At 38.7% G+C, this 20055-nt stretch overlaps 1 protein-coding gene across 5 annotated transcripts; it reads right to left on the minus strand.

The window, feature by feature from the left end:
* Window positions 1-2202: 2202 nt before the first annotated feature.
* Window positions 2203-5016, minus strand: Pex11c (peroxisomal biogenesis factor 11c). 5 transcript variants are annotated; one of them, XM_076382981.1, is made up of 5 exons: window positions 4682-5016; window positions 3271-3512; window positions 2945-3123; window positions 2794-2862; window positions 2203-2713 (listed from the first exon to the last, which is right to left on the minus strand). In XM_076382981.1, the coding sequence occupies exons 2-5, from the start codon at window positions 3499-3501 to the stop codon at window positions 2500-2502; spliced, it is 693 nt and encodes a 230-aa protein (XP_076239096.1). In that variant the 5' UTR covers window positions 3502-3512; window positions 4682-5016; the 3' UTR covers window positions 2203-2499. The 5 variants fall into 5 exon arrangements, with proteins under 5 accessions (XP_076239096.1, XP_076239098.1, XP_076239095.1 ...); XM_076382983.1 differs by having other exon boundaries at window positions 4659-5016; XM_076382980.1 differs by having other exon boundaries at window positions 4591-5016.
* Between the last annotated feature and the right edge of the window lie 15039 nt (window positions 5017-20055).

Here is a 20055-nt window from a genome sequence, read left to right on the forward strand (position 1 = left end):
GATAGTCTTCCATTGTCATTTCTCCTTTTCTTTATTATAATTATATTCCTTATTGTTAAAGACTGACTTTTTAAAAATACGTATTTCACCTTCTTCATATTCTAACTATCAGATTGTATGCTTCTATGAAATACTAAACGTTAAATGTTCTTGCTAAGAAAATTTGATAGGTAATGTAATATTTATGAAAACCATACAGTAAATATTAATTGGTAGCATAGATTATATTAATTTTAAATTAAATTAAGTTGTGAAAGCTCAGATAGGATTAAAAAGCTTAATTATTTGTTCACAACGTAACGATATTGATCATTATAATTCATAATTTCATAAGTTATTATTGGTAAACATTCTAAAGGTAGAAAATTATAATTAAGATTTATAATTTATAATGGATATAATTAACTACAAGTTAGACTGTTAATCTTGATTTTATTTATCAAATATGAAAGAATTTATTGTAATTTTGAGATGTTAACGTTTCGTTGAATTTAGGAAAGCGAATGAATACAAAAAGTGCAATGCACATAAAAGAATAACAATATCATTTTATGCGCATGTGTGCGAAAGCCATGTGCACATGGTCACGTGAAGTGCTTCAATGCAATACATGGGTTGTTTGTTTGAAAACTTCATGTCTAAATATCTCAAAAGGAATGCATTTTTAGGAAAAATGTTAAATACAAAAGTTTCACGGTTTTAAAGGGAATACAACTATCCTGTTTGTTATTTATTTGTTGGGTGTTTTTAAAGTTATTTGAAACTTAACTTTCTTTTTTTAAATAGAAACCTATATTTTCATTCACAGATCCTTATTCTATAAGAAAAAAGAAGAAGTTTTTGTATGAAACATTTTTTTTTGAAAATGCATTGTTTTTGAGATATTTAGATGTGAAGTTTTTAAATAAACACCCTATATCAAATGACATACGTATGTAATATTTTACAAAAGCTTCAAATGTATCCATAACAATTTTAGTCAACGAAAAAGTGACCTAATATACCTAAGAGTGATTCTAAATGGAAGACAAAATATTAAACTACATGTTAGTAAGCTAATGGCAGAAAGATAATGAATCAACGGAAATTTTAAAGATGCTCTTTTATCGAAAATATCTTGTTTACAAACTTTTAATAAGTCGTGCCTTTTAATGTAATCTCCACAGATTTTATTCTAACGTGAAAAACCGAAATTATTTTTAAATTATTGATAACCATATGATACAGGGTGACCTACTATTAACGAAACAAGACTGTTACTGATATGCATAACGTCAAGCTTTTTTAAAACTTTTATGAGATTTAATCACAAAACGATTATTAATATATTGTGCCATGAGTAGCAAAGTACCTTTTTTTATGTTCGTAAGAAAAGTGCCTCCAATTCTTTTACTTTTACTGATTGTGAAATCTAAGTCAACAATTTAAAACTAATAACATACAAAGATATAAATATGTAATAATAATTCAAATATTAGTAAAAATATATACATTGTGCCTCATAATTAGTGATATAAACAGAAGGGAAGTAGTTCTACATAGTCACAAAATAAAAATTGATACTTGTATGGATTGCGTTATTTTCAATAAAAGAACATGGTCAAATATGAGGTCAAAAATACCTCTGTTTAAAATTGGACTCGTAATGAGTCATTCGATAGTTGATAACAAAAAGTTAATTTGGGTATTGCATATAATAGGTTGGCAGAAATTAGGCAAAAACGTGACTTATGTACTATTTCTGTCCTTCACTACCTTCTTAGTTGATATGCAAGGTTCAGATTTTGCACAAATTGGTTTTTAATTATAAACAATCAAATGGTTTATCATGAGTCAAATTTTAATTTAGGAACAATTTTTATCCTCTTATTCTATGTCTATGCCTCTTATATTATGTCCTTTAGTTTACGTTTGAATTTGAGATAACTTAAACACTTGAAGAGTATAGAGGGGTCAAGGGAACTCTCTTAGTCAACCACAACTTTGCCTACAGCAAGTAACAAGTGTTCCTCTTGTCTCTTTGTACTTCTACGTAACTCTACTTCTCTCAGTAGAAATTCGAATTTAATTTTTTATAAAATAAAGTTAATGAAACAGTTATTTTCCATGTAGAATTACCACTCTTTTGCTTAATTCACTAGTTACGAGGCACATTGTATTAGTACACTTATTAGCGTAAAATCAAGTAAGCTTTGTCCAATAAATAATTAATCAATAATTTATATTGCTTTAGCTTCTTTACTAATACATATATTCTTGTTGAAGCATACCTTATTGTATTGTATTGTATTGAAAATAATAAATTGTTATTCATTATGTTAATGATATTATATAACCTTGTAATGTATAAAATAATATTTCACACTAAATGAAAAAATTCAATTACACAACATGATTACAAATATTTGTAATTTATGCTTTTATACAACATTTATAATTTTAACAGTAATTCCTCAAACAGTATATAAACCTCCTCTGTAGATATTAATATCCTAAATGTCAACACTCCTTTTCTATACGTTTGTTTAAAGCTTGGTACAAACCAATTAAGGAAGACAAAGTTCCAAGAGCTCCAACTTGCCAAGTTTTTAATCGGCCACCCCAAAGTACACCAGAAGGTAAATAGCTAACAGCATAACTAATATCCAATATTAATCGTGTGCAAGTCAATAATTCACATAATTTTTGTTTGTCTATCACTTTCAAAACTATCCTGTTAAAGCAAAAGCAATTATTAAAACAACAAATAATTAACAATTGAATTAAACACATTAGTATTGTCTGTATACTTACTTTTTATCACTCTTAATTTTATGGAGTTCCCTTCCACAATTATTCAACTGCTTGAATTTTCTTACAGATCTAAAGCAAGATGCATGCATATATTTTCCAATTATTTCAATAATATATTGACAAATGTATATATACATATCTTTTTACATACTTTATTAATGATAAATGTAGAGAAATAATCCAAAACCACGTTGAAGCTTTGTCCCATATTTCATTATTAATTTTAATTAGTTTGTGTTCTCCAGCCCAAGAAATGTGTTCTATTGGACAGTATATGATGTCCACTACAATTTGCATCAATTCAACCCATTTGATCAACCAATCTGATTCCTATTAGATTATATATGAAATTTATATGTCTCTAAAAAAATAGTATAAATCTGTACATTTTATTCATAAATATAATCTCGAAGAACATGATTTTTATGTTATAATGGTTCTTTTATTTGTTCTAGTGTCTCTATGTTACATACTTACTCCCCTTCCCCACCCATACGTCATGGCATAATGAATCACTGGTATATCATCTAGTAATCTTAATATCACTCTACATTCACTCATCTGGCTACTGAATATTTTTAATTTTTTTTCTGTTTCTCTTGAGGATGCATTTAGTGTTAGAAACTTTGCTACATATGACAAAGTTCGTAAAAATTTGTCTCTTCCCTCATATGTCTCCAAATAGTCTGATATCAATGCAATACTCATTTTTCCTCTTTCTGTTAATATAGGTAATATTGCAATGATAAATGTGTAATTTTACCATTTTACTGAATTTAGTAATAGTATGAGACATTTGGAGTAGAAAAGATAAACTCAACAAAGACATATTTCTAGGAAAATGTGTTTTAAATATTTTCCATATGGGTGAACTCAACAAAAAGTCATTGTATCTTCATGTTAATAATTACTTTTTAATTTTTTTTTAAGTATATTAGCAATCATAACTGTACCTACAAGTTTAAATATTCTCTCAACCTTATTTAAAGAACATGATCCTATATATTAGTGTAGGAGTAAATGCACTGGGAGTGGCAGACTTAGCACAGTGAAAATTATAGAGTTCGCTCTTACTATTGATATTCTAAACATCCAAAAGCAATTCTTTTATTAAATTTTAATTTATACTGAAGAGAAGCATAAATGGGCGGAATGTGTGTAGGCTGCCATAAAAATGTTGAGTTTGCCTATATTATTCCAAATGCCTCATATTATATATACAAAATATGAAAAACAACTTTCAATAGAAGCAGCGGATTTGATTTATTACTTTTTGATTTATTATTAAACATTGTATACAACTATTTACAAGTTACTTACAAACATTTTAGCTTAACTTATTATAATTGATGTCAACATCCAAAAAAATATAATTGTTAAAAAGAAGCTTGTTTATCATTTATTTAAATAGGATACATTATACACTAAGAAACAGTTTTTTGAACACATTGTAGATTAGGACCTATTTCTGCACCATTACTTTTTATATGGCTTATAGAACAATTTTAAATTGTTATATCATTATTATTTGAGAGACAGTATTCATCGGAATATTAAGTTATGATAGATATAATCAGATTGCACTGATATTGTTTTTCAAATAATAACACTATAATAATTTAAAATTGTTTTAAAATCGAAGTAAACAAGAGTTGTTGCATGCTCAAAAGGCTGTTTCTTAACAAGTATGGATATACCTATTTAAGTATACAAGGTTCTTTTTAACGATTATATATCTCTAAACGTTATTTTATGTGGATATTTTATTATAAATAAACGGAAAAGTTATGTATTTACTTTCGATCTGCTTATATCATATATATGTTCACGTAATTTCTTATTTTCTAGTATGTTAATCTATTAACCTCAAATGCTAAGCACAACTTACTGGTACAATTGACATACGTGCACAAACGATATCCTTATGTTTTATTATATTAAATTTATATTTTAGTTATATTGTTACATTATGTTAGCGGCGGTGAGAAATTCGAGAGAGAGCGTAATCAAAATAAAAACAAAGAAACTATCGGGTATGTTAACTCAAGTTACAATTCAAAAATAAACAAAGAAGAACTCAGTACAATTAAATGAACGAAATGTAAAAAAAAATTATACTTATACAATAATAAAATAAAATGCTTAACTTAAATGAGGCCTTCATACGGTAATACGGTAAATCTTAGTTTTGTGCAACAGGTTGACCACCTCCCTCGAGCTCGAGCATCAACAACTGTGCTGCCAGGACGCTACCAGCAGGCCTGACGCCATTAGCTTTTTTGGTGTATCATCGTGTAGATTGCTGTATAGAAAAGTGTTTATTGTTTCAAAGAATTTGCAAAATGGTTAAAGCGTGCTGTATAAAAAGGTGTAAAAGTGAGTGGAAGATAAGCGATGGTGTTACTTTCCATAGGCAAGTATAAATGAAATTAAAAATACATATATTCTGTAAGAGAGAGTATATTTAATTGCTAGTTAAACCTCCGTAAACCACGTAAGGCATATAGAATTTGAAAATGTCTGAAATCTTTGTTTTATTTGATCCTATCACTACAAAAAATATACAATACCATTTTTAAGCTTTTTTTATTGTAGTCATAATTTGTAAATAAATATTTAAAACGAAATTAATAGCACAAGAATGTTTGTTCACCATGATTCACTGAGGATTAATGGAACTTTTGATTTTGTACAGATTCCCAATACAACAAGAGGCACGAGAAAGATTTTTGGAGGCAATACCTCAGAATTTACAGCCCAGAATCACAAAATATAGTGTAATATGTAGCAAGCATTTTACTACAGATTCTTTCACATATACGGATTGTCAACGCCGTCTGAAAACCAGAGCAATACCCACACTGTTTGAAAATGATGCTGATCATTTAGTATATCTGAAATCTGAAAGAGTATGACTTACAATATACTCAAATTATACATGTATATATTTTCCAAGTTCAAAAATTATTTAAAATTTTATTTTAGTGTGTACAATGTGAGCCCTCAACTTCTACTACCAATGTGGTACTTCACGAAGAGGAGTCTCTAATTGATGATCCATTAGACACTACAATGGCACTAACTTTTCTTTATTTTTTTATAATTTCTTTCATGAAACTTGAATGGAAACCTAACATTAGATATTACTGTTACAGGAGGAATGTGATAACCAAAAAGTGAAAGACGTTAGTGTTCAAACGTCAGGGACATATATGGCATGTGATACTCCAGAAATGAAAGACATTAGTGTTCAAACTCCAAAGACATATGTGGCACTACGTAATGAACTACAACATTTGCGTAAAAAAGTAATCTTACTACGGAAACGGTTACGACGACGAGATATCCGAATCAATAGTATGACTGATGTGATCAAACATTTAAAGCAAAGTAGATTGCGTACCCCTACAATGGAAGAGGTATCCAATAGGTTCAGTGATTTTACCTTAGATTTATTTAATAATGAGATGCGAAATTCTTCTGTTGATTTATATGCTAAGCGATACAGCGAAGAAATGAAAAGTTTCGCGTTAACTTTGTCGTTTTATTCATCAAAAGCATATCAAATATATTACAATTGTATTACAGGGCTGGTTGTACGGAAAATTCTAACAAACTTATCATGTCCACATTGCATTCAATTTTTTATACACTGTCAACAAACATAATTATAATAGTTTTACAACATTTATTAACCGTGAAAAATTGTACTTCTCGTCAGAAGCTACATATAATATTGTAAAATATGTAGAAAAACCATTTCACGGAGAAATTGAATTGTATTACACAAAACATAATCTTAAACAACGCGTATGTTCTGTTGTACTTAAAGAATTTACCGGTATAATAATTAGTTTATTTAGACATCCGCATCCTATCATTGAAGCTATGGTTTTCACAAATTACACGGACTGACACTTTTAAAATTTCTACATTTTAAAATGCTACATTTCGTAAATATGTATTTTGTTTCACTTCTTCTTTTAAGAAATTTATTGTTTCAGCGATAAAACCTGGTTCGCAATCATAGATGCTTAGCCAGTTACGCAATGTGGAGCTATGAGGCAAGTTTATCTTGCTCCTTATAAAGTGATATGCTTTTGGTGAATAAAAATACAAAGTTAACGCGAAACTTTTCATTTCTTCGCTGTATCGCTTAGCATATAAATCAACAGAAGAATTTCGCATCTCATTATTAAATAAATCTAAGGTAAAATCACTGAACCTATTGGATAATACCTCTTCCATTGTAAGGGTACACAATCTATTTTGCTTTAAATGTTCGATGACATCAGTCATACTATTGATTCGGATATCTCATCGTCGTAACCGTTTCCGTAGTAGGATTACTTTTTTACACAAATGTTGTAGTTCATTATGTAATGCCACATATGTCTCTGGAGTTTGAACACTAATGTCTTTCATTTCTGGAGTATCACATGCCATATATGTCCCTGACGTTTGAACACTAACGTCTTCCATTTTTTGGTTATCACATTTCTCCTGTAACAGTAATATCTAATGTTAGGTTTCCATTCAAGTTTCATGAAAGAAATTATAAAAAAATAAAGAAAAGTTAGTGCCATTGTGTTGTCTAATGGATCATCAATTAGAGACTCCTCTTCGTGAAGTACCACATTGGTAGTAGAAGTTGAGGGCTCACATTGTACACACTAAAATAAAATTTTAAATAATTTTTGAACTTGAAAAATATATACATGTATAATTTGAGTATATTGTATGTCATACTCTTTCAGATTTCAGATATACTAAATGATCAGCATCATTTTCAAACAGTGTGGGTATTGCCCTGGTTTTCAGACGGCGTTGACAATCCGTATATGTGAAAGAATCTGTAGTAAAATGCTTGCTACATATTACACTATATTTTGTGATTCTGGGTTGTAAATTCTGAGGTATTTCCTTCAAAAATCTTTCTCGTACAAATTATGACTACAATAAAAAAAGCTTAAAAATGGTGTTGTATATTTTTTGTAGTGATAGGATCAAATAAAACAAAGATTTCAGACATTTTCAAATTCTATATGCCTTACGTGGTTTACGGAGGTTTAACTAGCAATTAAATATACTCTCTCTTACAGAATGTATGCATTTCAATTTCATTTATACTTGCCTATGGAAAGTAACACCCTCGCTTATCTTCCACTCACTTTTATACCATTTTATACAGCAATCTACATGATGCTACACGAAAAGAGATAACGGCGTCAGGGCTGCTCGTAGCGTCGTTTCAGTACCCCCTCTACAGTAAAGCACTTAGTAAGAGAGAGATAATAGGAAGAACAAGAACAGATTCACCCCAGTTCGGATCTCTCGCTGATCTCCCACCCTCCTCCTTCTTTCTCTTACAGGGGTCCGCACTCAAGTTAGGTATACAGGGTGTCCCAAACTAAGTGCGGGAGTCGGAAATGGGAGATTCCTGGGATGAGTCTAAACATTTTCGTTTGCAAAAATGTCCTCCGAAGCTTTGTTAACGAGTTATTAATGAAAAACCCCGACCAATCAGAGAGCGCGAACAGCGAGCGCTCGGCCGACCAGTGACGGTGCGCAAGCTACGCATAGTGTTCACTAATTGCTGTCCTCGAGTTTTGTACAAGAAACTCAAGATCTCTATGTTATTGCGCAATTTCTCTTAAACTATTAGATGGAACATTATAAAAAAAATCAGGAACACGTTAGCTATCGCGACACATAGAAATTTTTCAGATTTTTAAATTAATTATCCAAGTTGTAAAACATAAAAAACGGGGAAAAAGAATTTTAAAATGCTGATTTAGTAAAGTAATGCCATAATAAAAAAAATAAAAAGCAATGTTTTCGTAGTTCCTGCGGACTGTACGTTATTTTACTGTGTATTAAAACATTGAAAACTGTACAAGAACACTTATTCTATAATGAATGAACAAAAATTGGACGTATTAGTTGCTGTAATCGGTAAAAAGTATGCAAACATTGATTTTTATTTTTTTAATTATGACGGACCAAGGCAAAAAATGTTTAAATAAATTGAGATTAATAATATGACTTTAGTAATACGAGTAATTACTATCGGTAAAACTCACTTATTCGGAGAGGGATTCACCTGCTTCTTGAACACTTGCTTCATTGGGTCAATGTGCCGATCCCAATCATTGGGGGATGATGGCTAGGTAGCGCTGATCACAGGTATACGATGCCACAAGAAGCCATCTTGCATTTACAACACTTCGCGGTCACTAGTACTGATCACTTCACCTGTTACGTCCTAACCAGACGGCGGTTGTCTCAAGCGGCGGAGATCAACCTTAGGCGTTTTTGCTTTTTTAAAGTGCTAAAACACACCTTGATTAAACTTTCTCTTACATGTAGTGGAAGGGGAGAGAGAAAAGTGAAACTGGTAAATCTTGTTTAGGTTTAACAATTATATATGTATTTATCAAGTCGCAGTTTACATACCAACACTTTCTTCTTAACTGAGTGTACAAAGTCAAGGATATCACCTCGCTAGTGTAGCCGGTCGTTCGGTCTCGCCCACCACCGCGATGGTCCACCAGAAAGGTGGACCAGAACCTCTTGGAGGCGGCAATACAGGCAGCGGCCTGGCCGGAGGTACCGGTTGGGCCCGTCGGCGACGTAGGCGAGGAGATGGCCTGGTTCGCTAGGGCAGTGGCGGCGGTGTGTGACACCGCTATGCCCAGGGCCAGGCCTGCCTCCCGCCCGGGCGCGGCGTACTGGTGGTCGTCCGAGATGGGCGGCCTGCGCGAGGCGTGCGTCCGCTCGCGGCGTCAGTATACTCGCGCCCGCCGTCGTTGGCGCGCCGGCCATGAGCAGGTGGCGCGCTTATACGAGATCTTCAGCGAGAAACGCAGAGCTCTGCAGCGCGCCATCAGGGACGCTAAGACCCGGGCATGGCAGGAACTCCTCGCGGAGTCGAACAGGGATCCGTGGGGGCGCCCATACAAGATGGTAATGGGCAAACTACGCCCTTGAGCGCCTCCACTAACGGAGACCCTGGACCCCTGTCTCCTAGAGTGGGTGGTACAAGCCCTGTTCCCTGGCATAGACCGGGAGCAGGATACCGCCCGCCACGACCCCTCGGAACCGCCAGTAACGTGGTCCGAGGAGGAGATGGGGGTAACACGCGAGGAGCTGGCCGGGGCACTGAGACGGACGGCGGCACGAAATGTGGCGCCTGGTCTCGATGGTGTTCCCCGCCGCGTATTGGCCCGGGCAGTAAGCGTCCTGAGCTCAAGGTTTCGGCGGCTGCTGGGGGGTTGCCTTCGCACGGGCACGTTCCCCGCAGAGTGGAAGCGGGCGCGGTTGGTCTTCCTCAAGAAGGGTGGACGGCCCGCGGACACGCCTTCGGCGTATAGGCCGGTGTGCTTGCTTGACGAGGCGGGCAAACTGTTCGAAAGAATAATTGCTGCCCGCCTCTCAAACCACCTGTCGACGGTGGGACCGGGTTTGGCCTCCAGCCAATATGGCTTCCGAGAGGGACGATCTACGATCGACGCGATCATCCGCGTCAGGTCCCTCTCGGAGAAGGCCGTTACCCGAGGTGGGGTGGCGTTGGCGGTGTCCTTGGACATCGTCAACGCATTTAACACCCTTCCCTGGGGAGAGGTACTGGGGGCCCTCCAACGTATGCGGGTGTCCCCGTACCTGTGTAGGATTATCCGGTCCTACCTGAGTGACAGGTGGATAGAGTACACCGGCCGAGATGGCGACCGAAGGAGGCGTAGGGTCGTGCGCGGTGTTCCGCAGGGGTCAGTGTTGGGCCCCTTGCTATGGGACATCGCATACGACGGCGTGCTGCGAGCCCGCCTCCCCCCCGACGTAGGCCTGACGTGTTATGCGGACAACACGTTGGTGCTGGTCGGGGGGGTGAGCTTTGGGAGAGCCATCCGCTTAGCGGAAATGGCGGTGGCAGTCGTCGTCGCGTCGATCCGTGAGCTGGGCTTACAGGTCGCTCCCCACAAATGTGAGGCCATATGGTTTTATGACCGGCTTCGTCGTGGGGAGCCCCCGCCCGGCTTGCGGGTCAGGGTGGGTGAGTCGTTTGTCGAGGTGAGGGCGCAGATGAAATATCTGGGCCTGACCCTCGACAGCCAATGGCGCTTCGCCGATCATATGGATCGCCTCGTCCCCCGGGTGGAGAGAGCGGCGGCCGCACTGGGCCGCCTCCTCCCGAACCTCGGGGGACCTGCGGAAGGAGTTCGCCGCCTCTATGTTGGGGTGGTGCGGTCGATGGTCCTCTATGGGGCCCCTGTCTGGGCCCCAGACCTGATGGCCAGCAAACGCAGCATAGCGATGCTGCGGCGCCTACATAGGCGGCTGGCCATTAGAGTCATTCGGGGATACCGCACCATCTCGTACGAGGCGGCGACGGCCCTGGCGGGACTCCCGCCCTTGGAGCTGCTCGCGCGGCACGACCGGACTGTTTACGTCCGGCTGCGCGCGCTCCGGGACAGCGGGCGGCCGCCAGAGGCAGAGGCGGTCCGCGAGGCGAGGCGTCTAGCCCGGCGTGCCCTGATCGAGGAATGGACCGGGCAGCTCGAAGCTGTCCGTGCCTCTAAAAGGGCCGTCGGGGCTGTCCTGCCGCACTTTGATAAGTGGCGGGACAGAGCATTTGGTAGACTCACCTACCGCATGACGCAGGTGCACTCCGGGCACGGTTGCTTCGGGGAGTACCTGTGTCGAATTGGGCGGGAAGCGACGACGATCTGCCACCATTGTGGGGAGGAACGGGACACGGCGCAGCACACGCTGGAAGTCTGCCCAGCGTGGGCAGAAGAGCGCCGTGTCCTGAAACAGGGGGTGGGACACGACCTCTCGCCGGAAGCCGTAGTAGCATCTATGGTGACGGGCGAGAGGCCGTGGAAAGCAATGGCCTCCTTCTGCGAGCAAGTTATGTTGCAGAAGGAGGCCGCGGAGCGGGATAGGGAGCGGCACTCCCATCCCGCCCGCAGGGGAAGGGCCAGGGCCGGGCCACGGGCGAGACAAAGGTCTCCGCCCGCCCCGGCGCAGTAAGGCCCCTAGACACGGGTCACGGGGAGGGGAGCAATGGCCCGACGCCGGCTCGAACCACTGACGGGGCCTCAGGCCCCCGAGGGTCTGACTGGCTGCGGGTCATTGCGGGGTCGCAGACGGCCTGGGTTCGGGGCCCAAGTCGCCATTGCATAGCGACCCTAGGGGGGCGGCGGCATGTAGTGTGACCACTACATGTCGTCGAAGTTAGATGTGCCGCAAGGGAAGGGAGGGGAGTCAACCCTCCCGGGATGCGCTTCGGCATGGCTAGGGGGGTACTGGAAGTGTTCTTCGGAGTTCCCAGTGCCCCCCCGACACGCCTTAGGTTGGCCACCGTGGAGTTTTAGTCGGTAAAAGTCCGACACTACCCCGAGCCCTCCCCAAGGGTTCGGGGTGTCCTATGAGGATTTCTCCACGTTAAAAAAAAAAAAAAAAAAAAAAAAAAAAGTGTAGCCGGTCGCTGGTCACTCAGGGTTGTTTCGCGTCGCGAGTTCTTTTATTTCACGTACTTCCCTACTTCGTACTTCGCGGAGTTCCTCTATGCGGTAAAGAAGAGGCAGATTCGAACTTTGCGGAATTACTAGCTGTTCCCTTCGACTCTTTACGCGATATTCCGTTACTACGCGATACGCTCTCGCTGTTACAGTGTTACAGCTCTCGCGTCGCGGCGAGGGTCAGAGATTCGCTCTGATCCCGGATTGACTAATCCTGACTGAAAGACTAACTAACTGATTGACTCGCCTCCTCTGTATAATATTGCTTTTGGGTTATTCTTCGTAATACCGAAAAGGAAAACGCTTGTTTCTTCTTCTATTATTATATATATATTTTTTTTCTCCGGTTTAATTTAATTTAATTTAATAATAAGTTTACAAGGGTTTTCTTTTTCTTTTCTTACAATTTCCAATTTGTTCATTTGAATTTGACGGTCGGGCGGTCGATGCCTAGGTTCTGAACGGGACTACTGGAAAGACCGGCAGGTACCTTGGTGTTGTTGCTAAAAATGCCCGGATATAACCGGGGTGTAGTCCCCTGGATCTTCCTCTCTTAGGACCTTTATAAGGCAGCCCGTACACCTCTGCACCCAAGCTGGCCTATCCTTCCTCACCAGATAGTGGACTGGCTGGTATCTCCATTGGTCTGCTTCCTCCTCCAGTTCTATCTTCTTCGCCAGATAACATGTTACACACTGTATAGTGTACATCACTGTATAGTGACAGTGGCGGCGCGGAGGCAGCAACTTCTTGAAAACGGAGCTCTGAGTAGTTGCGACAGAATCCTTTCTGCCAGGGTTTCTTGCGGGATGATTTCCTTTTCCATTCTCGATGTCTCCATTGCGGTGCTTAACTTTTTCTTTACTTATTGTCACGTATTTAATTGCGGTTTGTGATTGATACTTTGATCTGCTCTCGGTTCGCTTATGTTCTAAATTTTGACCTATAATTCCGGAGTGGGGCGCCCTATCGGATGTATGTATGAAAACGTTGATTTATTTTAATATATTACAATGTCCAAATCGGAAACTCTGGAATTTCGCGTGATGACCTACTGAATGCGTCTTTTGTAATTGATGGTTCTATAGCGGGTAGGTCGTTTGGAAAAGCAGTTATGGATAACGGAATAGGTCGCGATATTATTTTCCTAGCTCCTGGGGTCTGCTTGAGTTCAAAAGGTGGGTTCCTTTTCGAGCATGGAGGTTCTTGGTTGTTGCTTTGTTGTCGTTGATTGATCCAGCGGCGCAAAACAAATCCTATGATGATAATGACTATTCCTCCAAATGCTGGAAAACCGTATGTAGCGTACTGTATCATTCGCGTTGTTCGATGATAAGTAGCTAAGTTTTGTGCTTGGCGTTCTATTTTTTGTAATGCTATTGAATTTTCCTCATGGTGTGTGTCCAATTCTAACATCTTTTCCTGGTGTTCTTGCATAATTTTGACGTGGTGATGTGTCATTTCTGGAATAAGGTGTGAAATATTGATTCCCAATGGTGGCCTAAAGGTAGTGTTTTGATATTCTGTGATAGACCCGGAGGCTATGAGTTTTGTACCTTCTATAGTTGCTTGACAGTTGCCTCTCATGTTTAAGATGCCTGCTCCTTCCACTACCTCATAACCAGAGATTTTCTTGTCGCATCTGATCTGCAATGGTTTAGTACCATCCGTAGAGAAGATCCAGGTGTTCTCGGCTTTTAGTTTCTTTATGAAAACTTGGCCAGTAGACAAGGCGTGGTCGTTGCATCTTGTCCACTTGATATTTTGTGGTCGGGATAGCAATTCTGTCTCGCAGCTAGGCATATTTTCTAGGTTCCGAAATGGGAGTGTGGTTTCGCAGATGAATATCCTGCTCTTCTTACGGCATTCGTTTAGATACATTTCGTTTGGTAGGAAAAATTCTTCATGCTCTTGATTTATGGTTAGGTAATTAGTTTGAGGTTGTATGTAGATAGGAACGCTTACATTATGCGATATAGTTTGGAACGAGGGGCACGGATGAAGTTGGTATAGATCAAATGGGATTTTGTCTAACAAAGGAATGTCAAGTACTATGAGGAGACGACCTTTCGTATAGACCATGTTTAATTTAGCTATACCCTGTAGTTGCTTGGGTTGTAATTCCTCTGTAGTCAGCGGAAAATCATACGGCGTAGCTTTCGAAATTCGCTCGCATGATTGTAGCAACTGATTATGTGTTAATATGGCAGGGTGTAATGTTCCCAATTTTGCAAAGGTTATTGCATCAGTTAATAAGAACAGTGTCATCGCGTATTCGTCCACGTGCCTAGCTATCTGGTAGACCCAAGCTGTGGTTGTCACCTCTAATTCTAATTTAAATTGTTGTTCATCTAATCGAACTAATCCTGAGGTTATTTCTTTCATTCTGGTGTTTAGGGCATTTGCGGTATTTGAAAACGTTTTGAGATTACTATAAATTTCTCGAAATTCCGATCGGACAATATGGGTTTGATTTGACAATAATTCTGATAATTTCTGTTGGTCTCTATAGACTTTATCTATCTCCTAATTATAATATTGAGCATCCTCTTCGCTTAGGGTGCCAAAAAGAACTCGACTGATTGTGCCAATAAATCCCAACGGGGCGCTTCGCTTTTTGCGTTGGTTAGTTAACAGATTTCGCAATAAATCTTCATATTTTTTGGCATCTTCTAATTTACGTTCTAAGTCTATTTTTAAGAGTATCCGCGGGACAAGGCTCCCAAATACTTGTTTTGCATTGTGTCTTTACTTTTCCGAGTTGGAGGCTTATATCGGATACGTCTAATGCGGTTACAATTTTCCAAGACGTATGAAAGACGCGTGATGGACGTAAAGTTTCGAAATATATACCAGGGTTGGTTTTCAGTGAGGTTACTTGGTAGTCTGCTTCTATTGATATACTGACGGCAGTAATCCAAAAGGTTATCAATAAAATTAATTGTAGCTGATCCGTCATGATTTGGAAATTTTGTTAGTTATATATTGTGAAAATTTCCTTGATTATAGGTTCCTGTAATTAATTAAAGTTGAGGTGGTTAATCAAGAGACACATAAACGTGGTTAACTAAAAACTGGTTTATTATCACGCTGAAGTGTAAACTACAGCAGTTTGACTCCGACTGACATCGCACGTTAACTATGAGGATCAACCAGAGGGTTTCTTGAAGTTGTGTCCAGTATGGAATAGTGAAGTTACTCAGGAAAAATTTACAAAAAAAACCTGAAACAGAAAAGGCTGAAACAAATAAATTTGGGTTATTAGTGTTGTATAAATGATGGGCAAATGTATGGTGAAAAAGCCAGATATTCAGAAGATAATGTGCAATCTGCAAAGCTCAATTGTTAGTTGTAGTAGAGTGTATACTACTACAGCAAAACAAAGGGAACTGGATTTTAATTTTATAAGGAATTAGATCACTTGCTGTTGGATTAGTGGCGTTAACTAAAGGATTATTATGTGAGGAAGTGTCATAGCTCGAATTGTATTTTATTAAAAGTTTCATAACTCTAGGAAGTTTAGCCTTTTGATGTAATTTAGTAATGGAAAAATCTTTGGGTAAGCCAAATATAAATTTAAGAGCTTTATTTTGCAAAATTTGAAGAGAATTGATATTAGAGTATGCAGCTGCACCCCAAATCTGTGAGCCATACAACAGAGTTGGTCTAATGCATTGCGTATAAATACTAATACGAAGCTCCTGTTTTAGATTGGAAGTACTTCTAAGAAGTTTTGAGGCTGCACCTATTGCTTTATTAGCTTTATTGAATCTATCTGTAACTGCAGGTTTCCAGGTTAGTTTATAATCAAATATTATACCTAGATATGACACTGTCTTGCTCCAGGGAATTGAGGTCCCTAGTAATGATAGTGGAGGAGGAGTTTGTATTTTTACCTTTCTTGTAAAATATATAGCCTATGTTTTATTGGGGTTTATAGTAAGTTTCCATTCTGAAAAATATTGCTGCAATTTTAGGAGGGCATTTTGTAGTCTGGATTGCAGGAGAGAAAGGCTCCATGAAGCAGAGATAATTGCAGTATCGTCGGCATATAATGCTAATGAGGTATTATTGGGATTAGGGATATCAGAAATGTAAATGGAGAAGAGAAGAGGGCCAAGAATTGAGCCTTGAGGAACACCAGCATGTATTGATAAGGTAGAGGATTTACCGGATCCAATTTGCACAAAGAATTCCCTATTTTTAAGATAACTGCTTAAAAGGTGAATTATCCAGTTAGGGAAACCAAGTCGAATGAATTTAACTAGGAGACCATCGTGCCATACGGAGTCAAAAGCTTTTTCAAGACTCTAATAAGTTGATGTATAGATGAGTGGTTGGATCTGAAACCGAATTGAAAATGAGGGATAATATTGTTTATGTCTGTGTGTGTAAGAATTACTTTTGCAATAATCTTTTCAAATATTTTTGAAAGAATAGGTAGAAGACTAATTGGGCGATAGTTTGTTGTTTTAGTTTTGTCTTTTCCTGGCTTAGGGATGGGAATAACTTTAGTAGTTTTCCAACATAAAAGGAAATAGTTAAGTTGAATTGAAGCTCGAAATAAATAATAGATTTGTATGTGGATTTTACCAGATGCTTTTTTAAGGACTTCTGGAGCAATGCCATCAATACCTACAGCCTTTTTAGAATTCAAGGTAGAGATTATTTCCTTAATTATTGTTGGTGTTAAAAATTTGCTTATTCCATCTGGTAGGGAGTGAGAGATAGGATTGGAATCAAAAAAGGATGATAATTGTTCTTGTATAATGTTTTCAATACTGGAGGGAATGGAGACTGCTATATTGTGAGTGTTTTGAAATTGCTTGGCCAGAGCATTTGCCTTATTAATTTCTGTGTCATATAGTAAACCAGAGGAATCCTGTAGTTGTGGGATAATTGTCTTGGTTTTAGTAATCTTTTTGTAAATGGGCCAGAATGTATGATCCTGCTTGGAAGCATTTCTGATTTGGCCTTGAATTTCTGAAGCTTTTAAAGAAATAATTTTTTTATTTAATTTTGTTGCTAGGGATTTATAAAATACTTTATAGACCGGATTACCAGTGCGGTACCACGAACGTCTGGCAGAGTTGCGGAGTGCTTTTATAGTTTTAAATTCGTTATCAGGTGTGTAGTCTAATGTGGAAACATGAACTGGTGTTGAAGCTTTCTTTTTGCAATTACCAAGAAATTATCCGAGCTTCCTAATTGAGCTATCGATTTCGATTGTAGAGTTGTAGGAGGAGGTGATAGTGAAGCAGTTTGTTAAGCTTTTAAATTTATCCCAGTCGGTTATACTGGCGCAGGTAACTTGGGGTAATTTCTGATTGTGATTTTGATTTAGATTTAGAGTAACTGGTTTGTGGTTAGAGCTGAGGTCGTCTATTGTGGTACAAGAAAATCGAAATTGAGAGTTAGTAATGAAGATGTCTATGGTAGACGGGGTGCAGTTTGGAGTGAAGAATGTTTGAGTAGGAGGAAACATTAGGTTATAGGGGGCACTATTCGAATGAGTTTTAAGAGTGCCTCCGTTGTAGTTACAAGATGGATTGTTCCAAGAAGGGTGTTTAGCATTGAGATCAGCTCCAAGTATAAATGGTATACGAAAGGAGGTTAATGTATCTAGAAACGTATGGGTTAGTCTGACTGAAGGTGGACAATAAGCTGATATGAAGATTAGGTTAGGATTTCTTAGTTTAATTGCAACAGCTTCAATCATACCGGTGTTGTTTAACGGATATGGAGTGTAAGAAAGATTTTTGTGTATAAGGATACAAACTCCCCCATAACTTGAATTATCTGGACGATTGGCTCGTATGATAGAGTAGTCTTTTATGAATAATGAAGAGCTAGGGGTTAGCCATGTTTCTTGTATAGCTGCTATGGAGATTTTATGTTGGTGTAAGAAAAACTCTAATTCTTGTTTTTTGGGAATAATGGAGCATGCGTTTCATGTCATGAAATTATGTGCATAATTAGCGGAATTAGTCATCGATTAAGTGAGCAAATTCTTGAATAACAAGGAGTTTTTCCATGTTGTTTTGACAAGAAGCAAGCTTTTGCGTTAAGGAAATAATCATAGAGGTCATTTTTTTTATATCAATGACCTTTTTGAGATTTGAAACAGCATTAGTTAAGTTTTTGAGATCATCCATAATTGATAGCGGTGAGTCGTGTGTTGTTAGAGATTGAGGTTTATCACTCATAAGAGCCTTGGCATATGATATATGATGTGTTGGTTTACTAACTGAACTAGGTGTATTTATAGTGTTAAATTTAACTAGGGGGGATGTGGTGGGAGAGTGAATCTGAGAATCAAGTGGATGAGCATGCAAATTCCTAGTATGATTAGTGCTCTGAGGAGAATTGACTACTGTCTTATTGAGTGATAGATTCGATTTCTTTTTTTCTAGAAATTTTATAGGAACGAGACAGCCTGAATAGTTGGCAGTGTGTGTACCCCCACAGTTAGCGCACCTGGGCGGTAACTCTGGTGACTTACTGCAAGAGTGAGTAGGGTGAGCGTCTCCACATTTTACACATTTTTCCAATCTGTTGCAGTTGGCGGATGCGTGTCCACATGACTGGCATCTTTCTGATACATTGAGTGTATCTTTTGGTATTGTTAAATTTCTCCCAATAAACCTGAAGATAAAAGAGGTGATTGACTTTGGTGACTTGAGTAAAGGTGACAATTGGAAGGAATGAGATCTTATAAATTGAAAACTTGGAAGATGACTTCCCCTTAACCTGCATACAGCTAAGGGGATTTAGGCCTACAGAATTGAGCTCATCAATTATCTCGCTGTAGTCTAATGAAGGGAGTCCTTTTAAAATAACGGATAGAGGTTTTTCCGATCTAAGGGAGTACGTGTGGAATTGCAGTCCTCTGTCAATAAGGGTGTGTTTAAAGTCTTTGTAGTCCTGAACTTCATTAAAGTTCAGTCTAACCTGATCACCAAGAAATTTCAGTTTGAATTTGTCGCCTATGCTGTTTTTTAGCTGTTTCGCCAGGGAAATGACGTTATGAGCACCAGCATCGATAAAAAGCGGAGGTAGCCTTTCTAGAGGTAAAGGGTTTTGCGTACCCGTTGTGGGTGAAGCAACGACTTTGAAAATTGCTTGATTTCCAGATTTACTAGATTTTACCTCACTAACCTGATTTCTGAAGAATTCAGAATTTAAGAAGTCGAACCTATTTTTGACCGGGATATTGGATTGGACTTCGAAATCCATGGGATTTCCCTTGATGCCTAACGTAGGGTCCTCGGATTTTCCCTTCTTGGAGGTGCCACTCGATGAAGGCGTAGCAAGAGGACCGTTATTCGAGCCGCATGGTGTGTTGGTTCCAGATCTCTTGGGCATGGCGAAGATGGGAGATAATGAGTTATTAAGGTTAATGCTACGGTGGCATTTAACCCTCTTGTATATAACAAAGTTGGAGTTTGGTGCGCATGAAATGCGCGGCCTGATATTTTCTTTGGGTACAAGCCCTATATTAGTGACATGCACAGACGTGTATAAACAAAGTAGCAAGCACTTCCACAACCGTAGCCAAGGTATAACCAGCAATCACGGCGCTGATGCTAAAAGTGCACAGAGCACCGTAAACTTCGGCGACCGTACTAGTCGATTACTCACTGTGATCCACGCGATGAACGATCGATGTACACACGAACACGATCAGATAAAGAATGATCAGAGAATGAATAATTCTGCCGAGAGAAATTGACGAGCCACG

The sequence above is a fragment of the Calliopsis andreniformis genome, chromosome 8, assembly GCF_051401765.1.
Source record: "Calliopsis andreniformis isolate RMS-2024a chromosome 8, iyCalAndr_principal, whole genome shotgun sequence".
Classification (NCBI taxonomy): Eukaryota; Metazoa; Arthropoda; class Insecta; order Hymenoptera; family Andrenidae; genus Calliopsis; species Calliopsis andreniformis.

What these genes read in the sequence shown, in the direction of transcription:
- Pex11c (XM_076382981.1), bottom strand. Translation starts at nt 3,501, where the DNA reads ATGAGTATTGCATTGATATCAGACTATTTGGAGACATATGAGGGAAGA. An exon ending in CGTATGGGTGGGGAAGGGGA is followed by an intron (nt 3,124 to 3,270) that starts GTAAGTATGTAA and finishes ATAATCTAATAG; the next exon opens with GAATCAGATTGGTTGATCAA. An exon ending in CTACATTTATCATTAATAAA is followed by an intron (nt 2,863 to 2,944) that starts GTATGTAAAAAG and finishes ATCTTGCTTTAG; the next exon opens with ATCTGTAAGAAAATTCAAGC.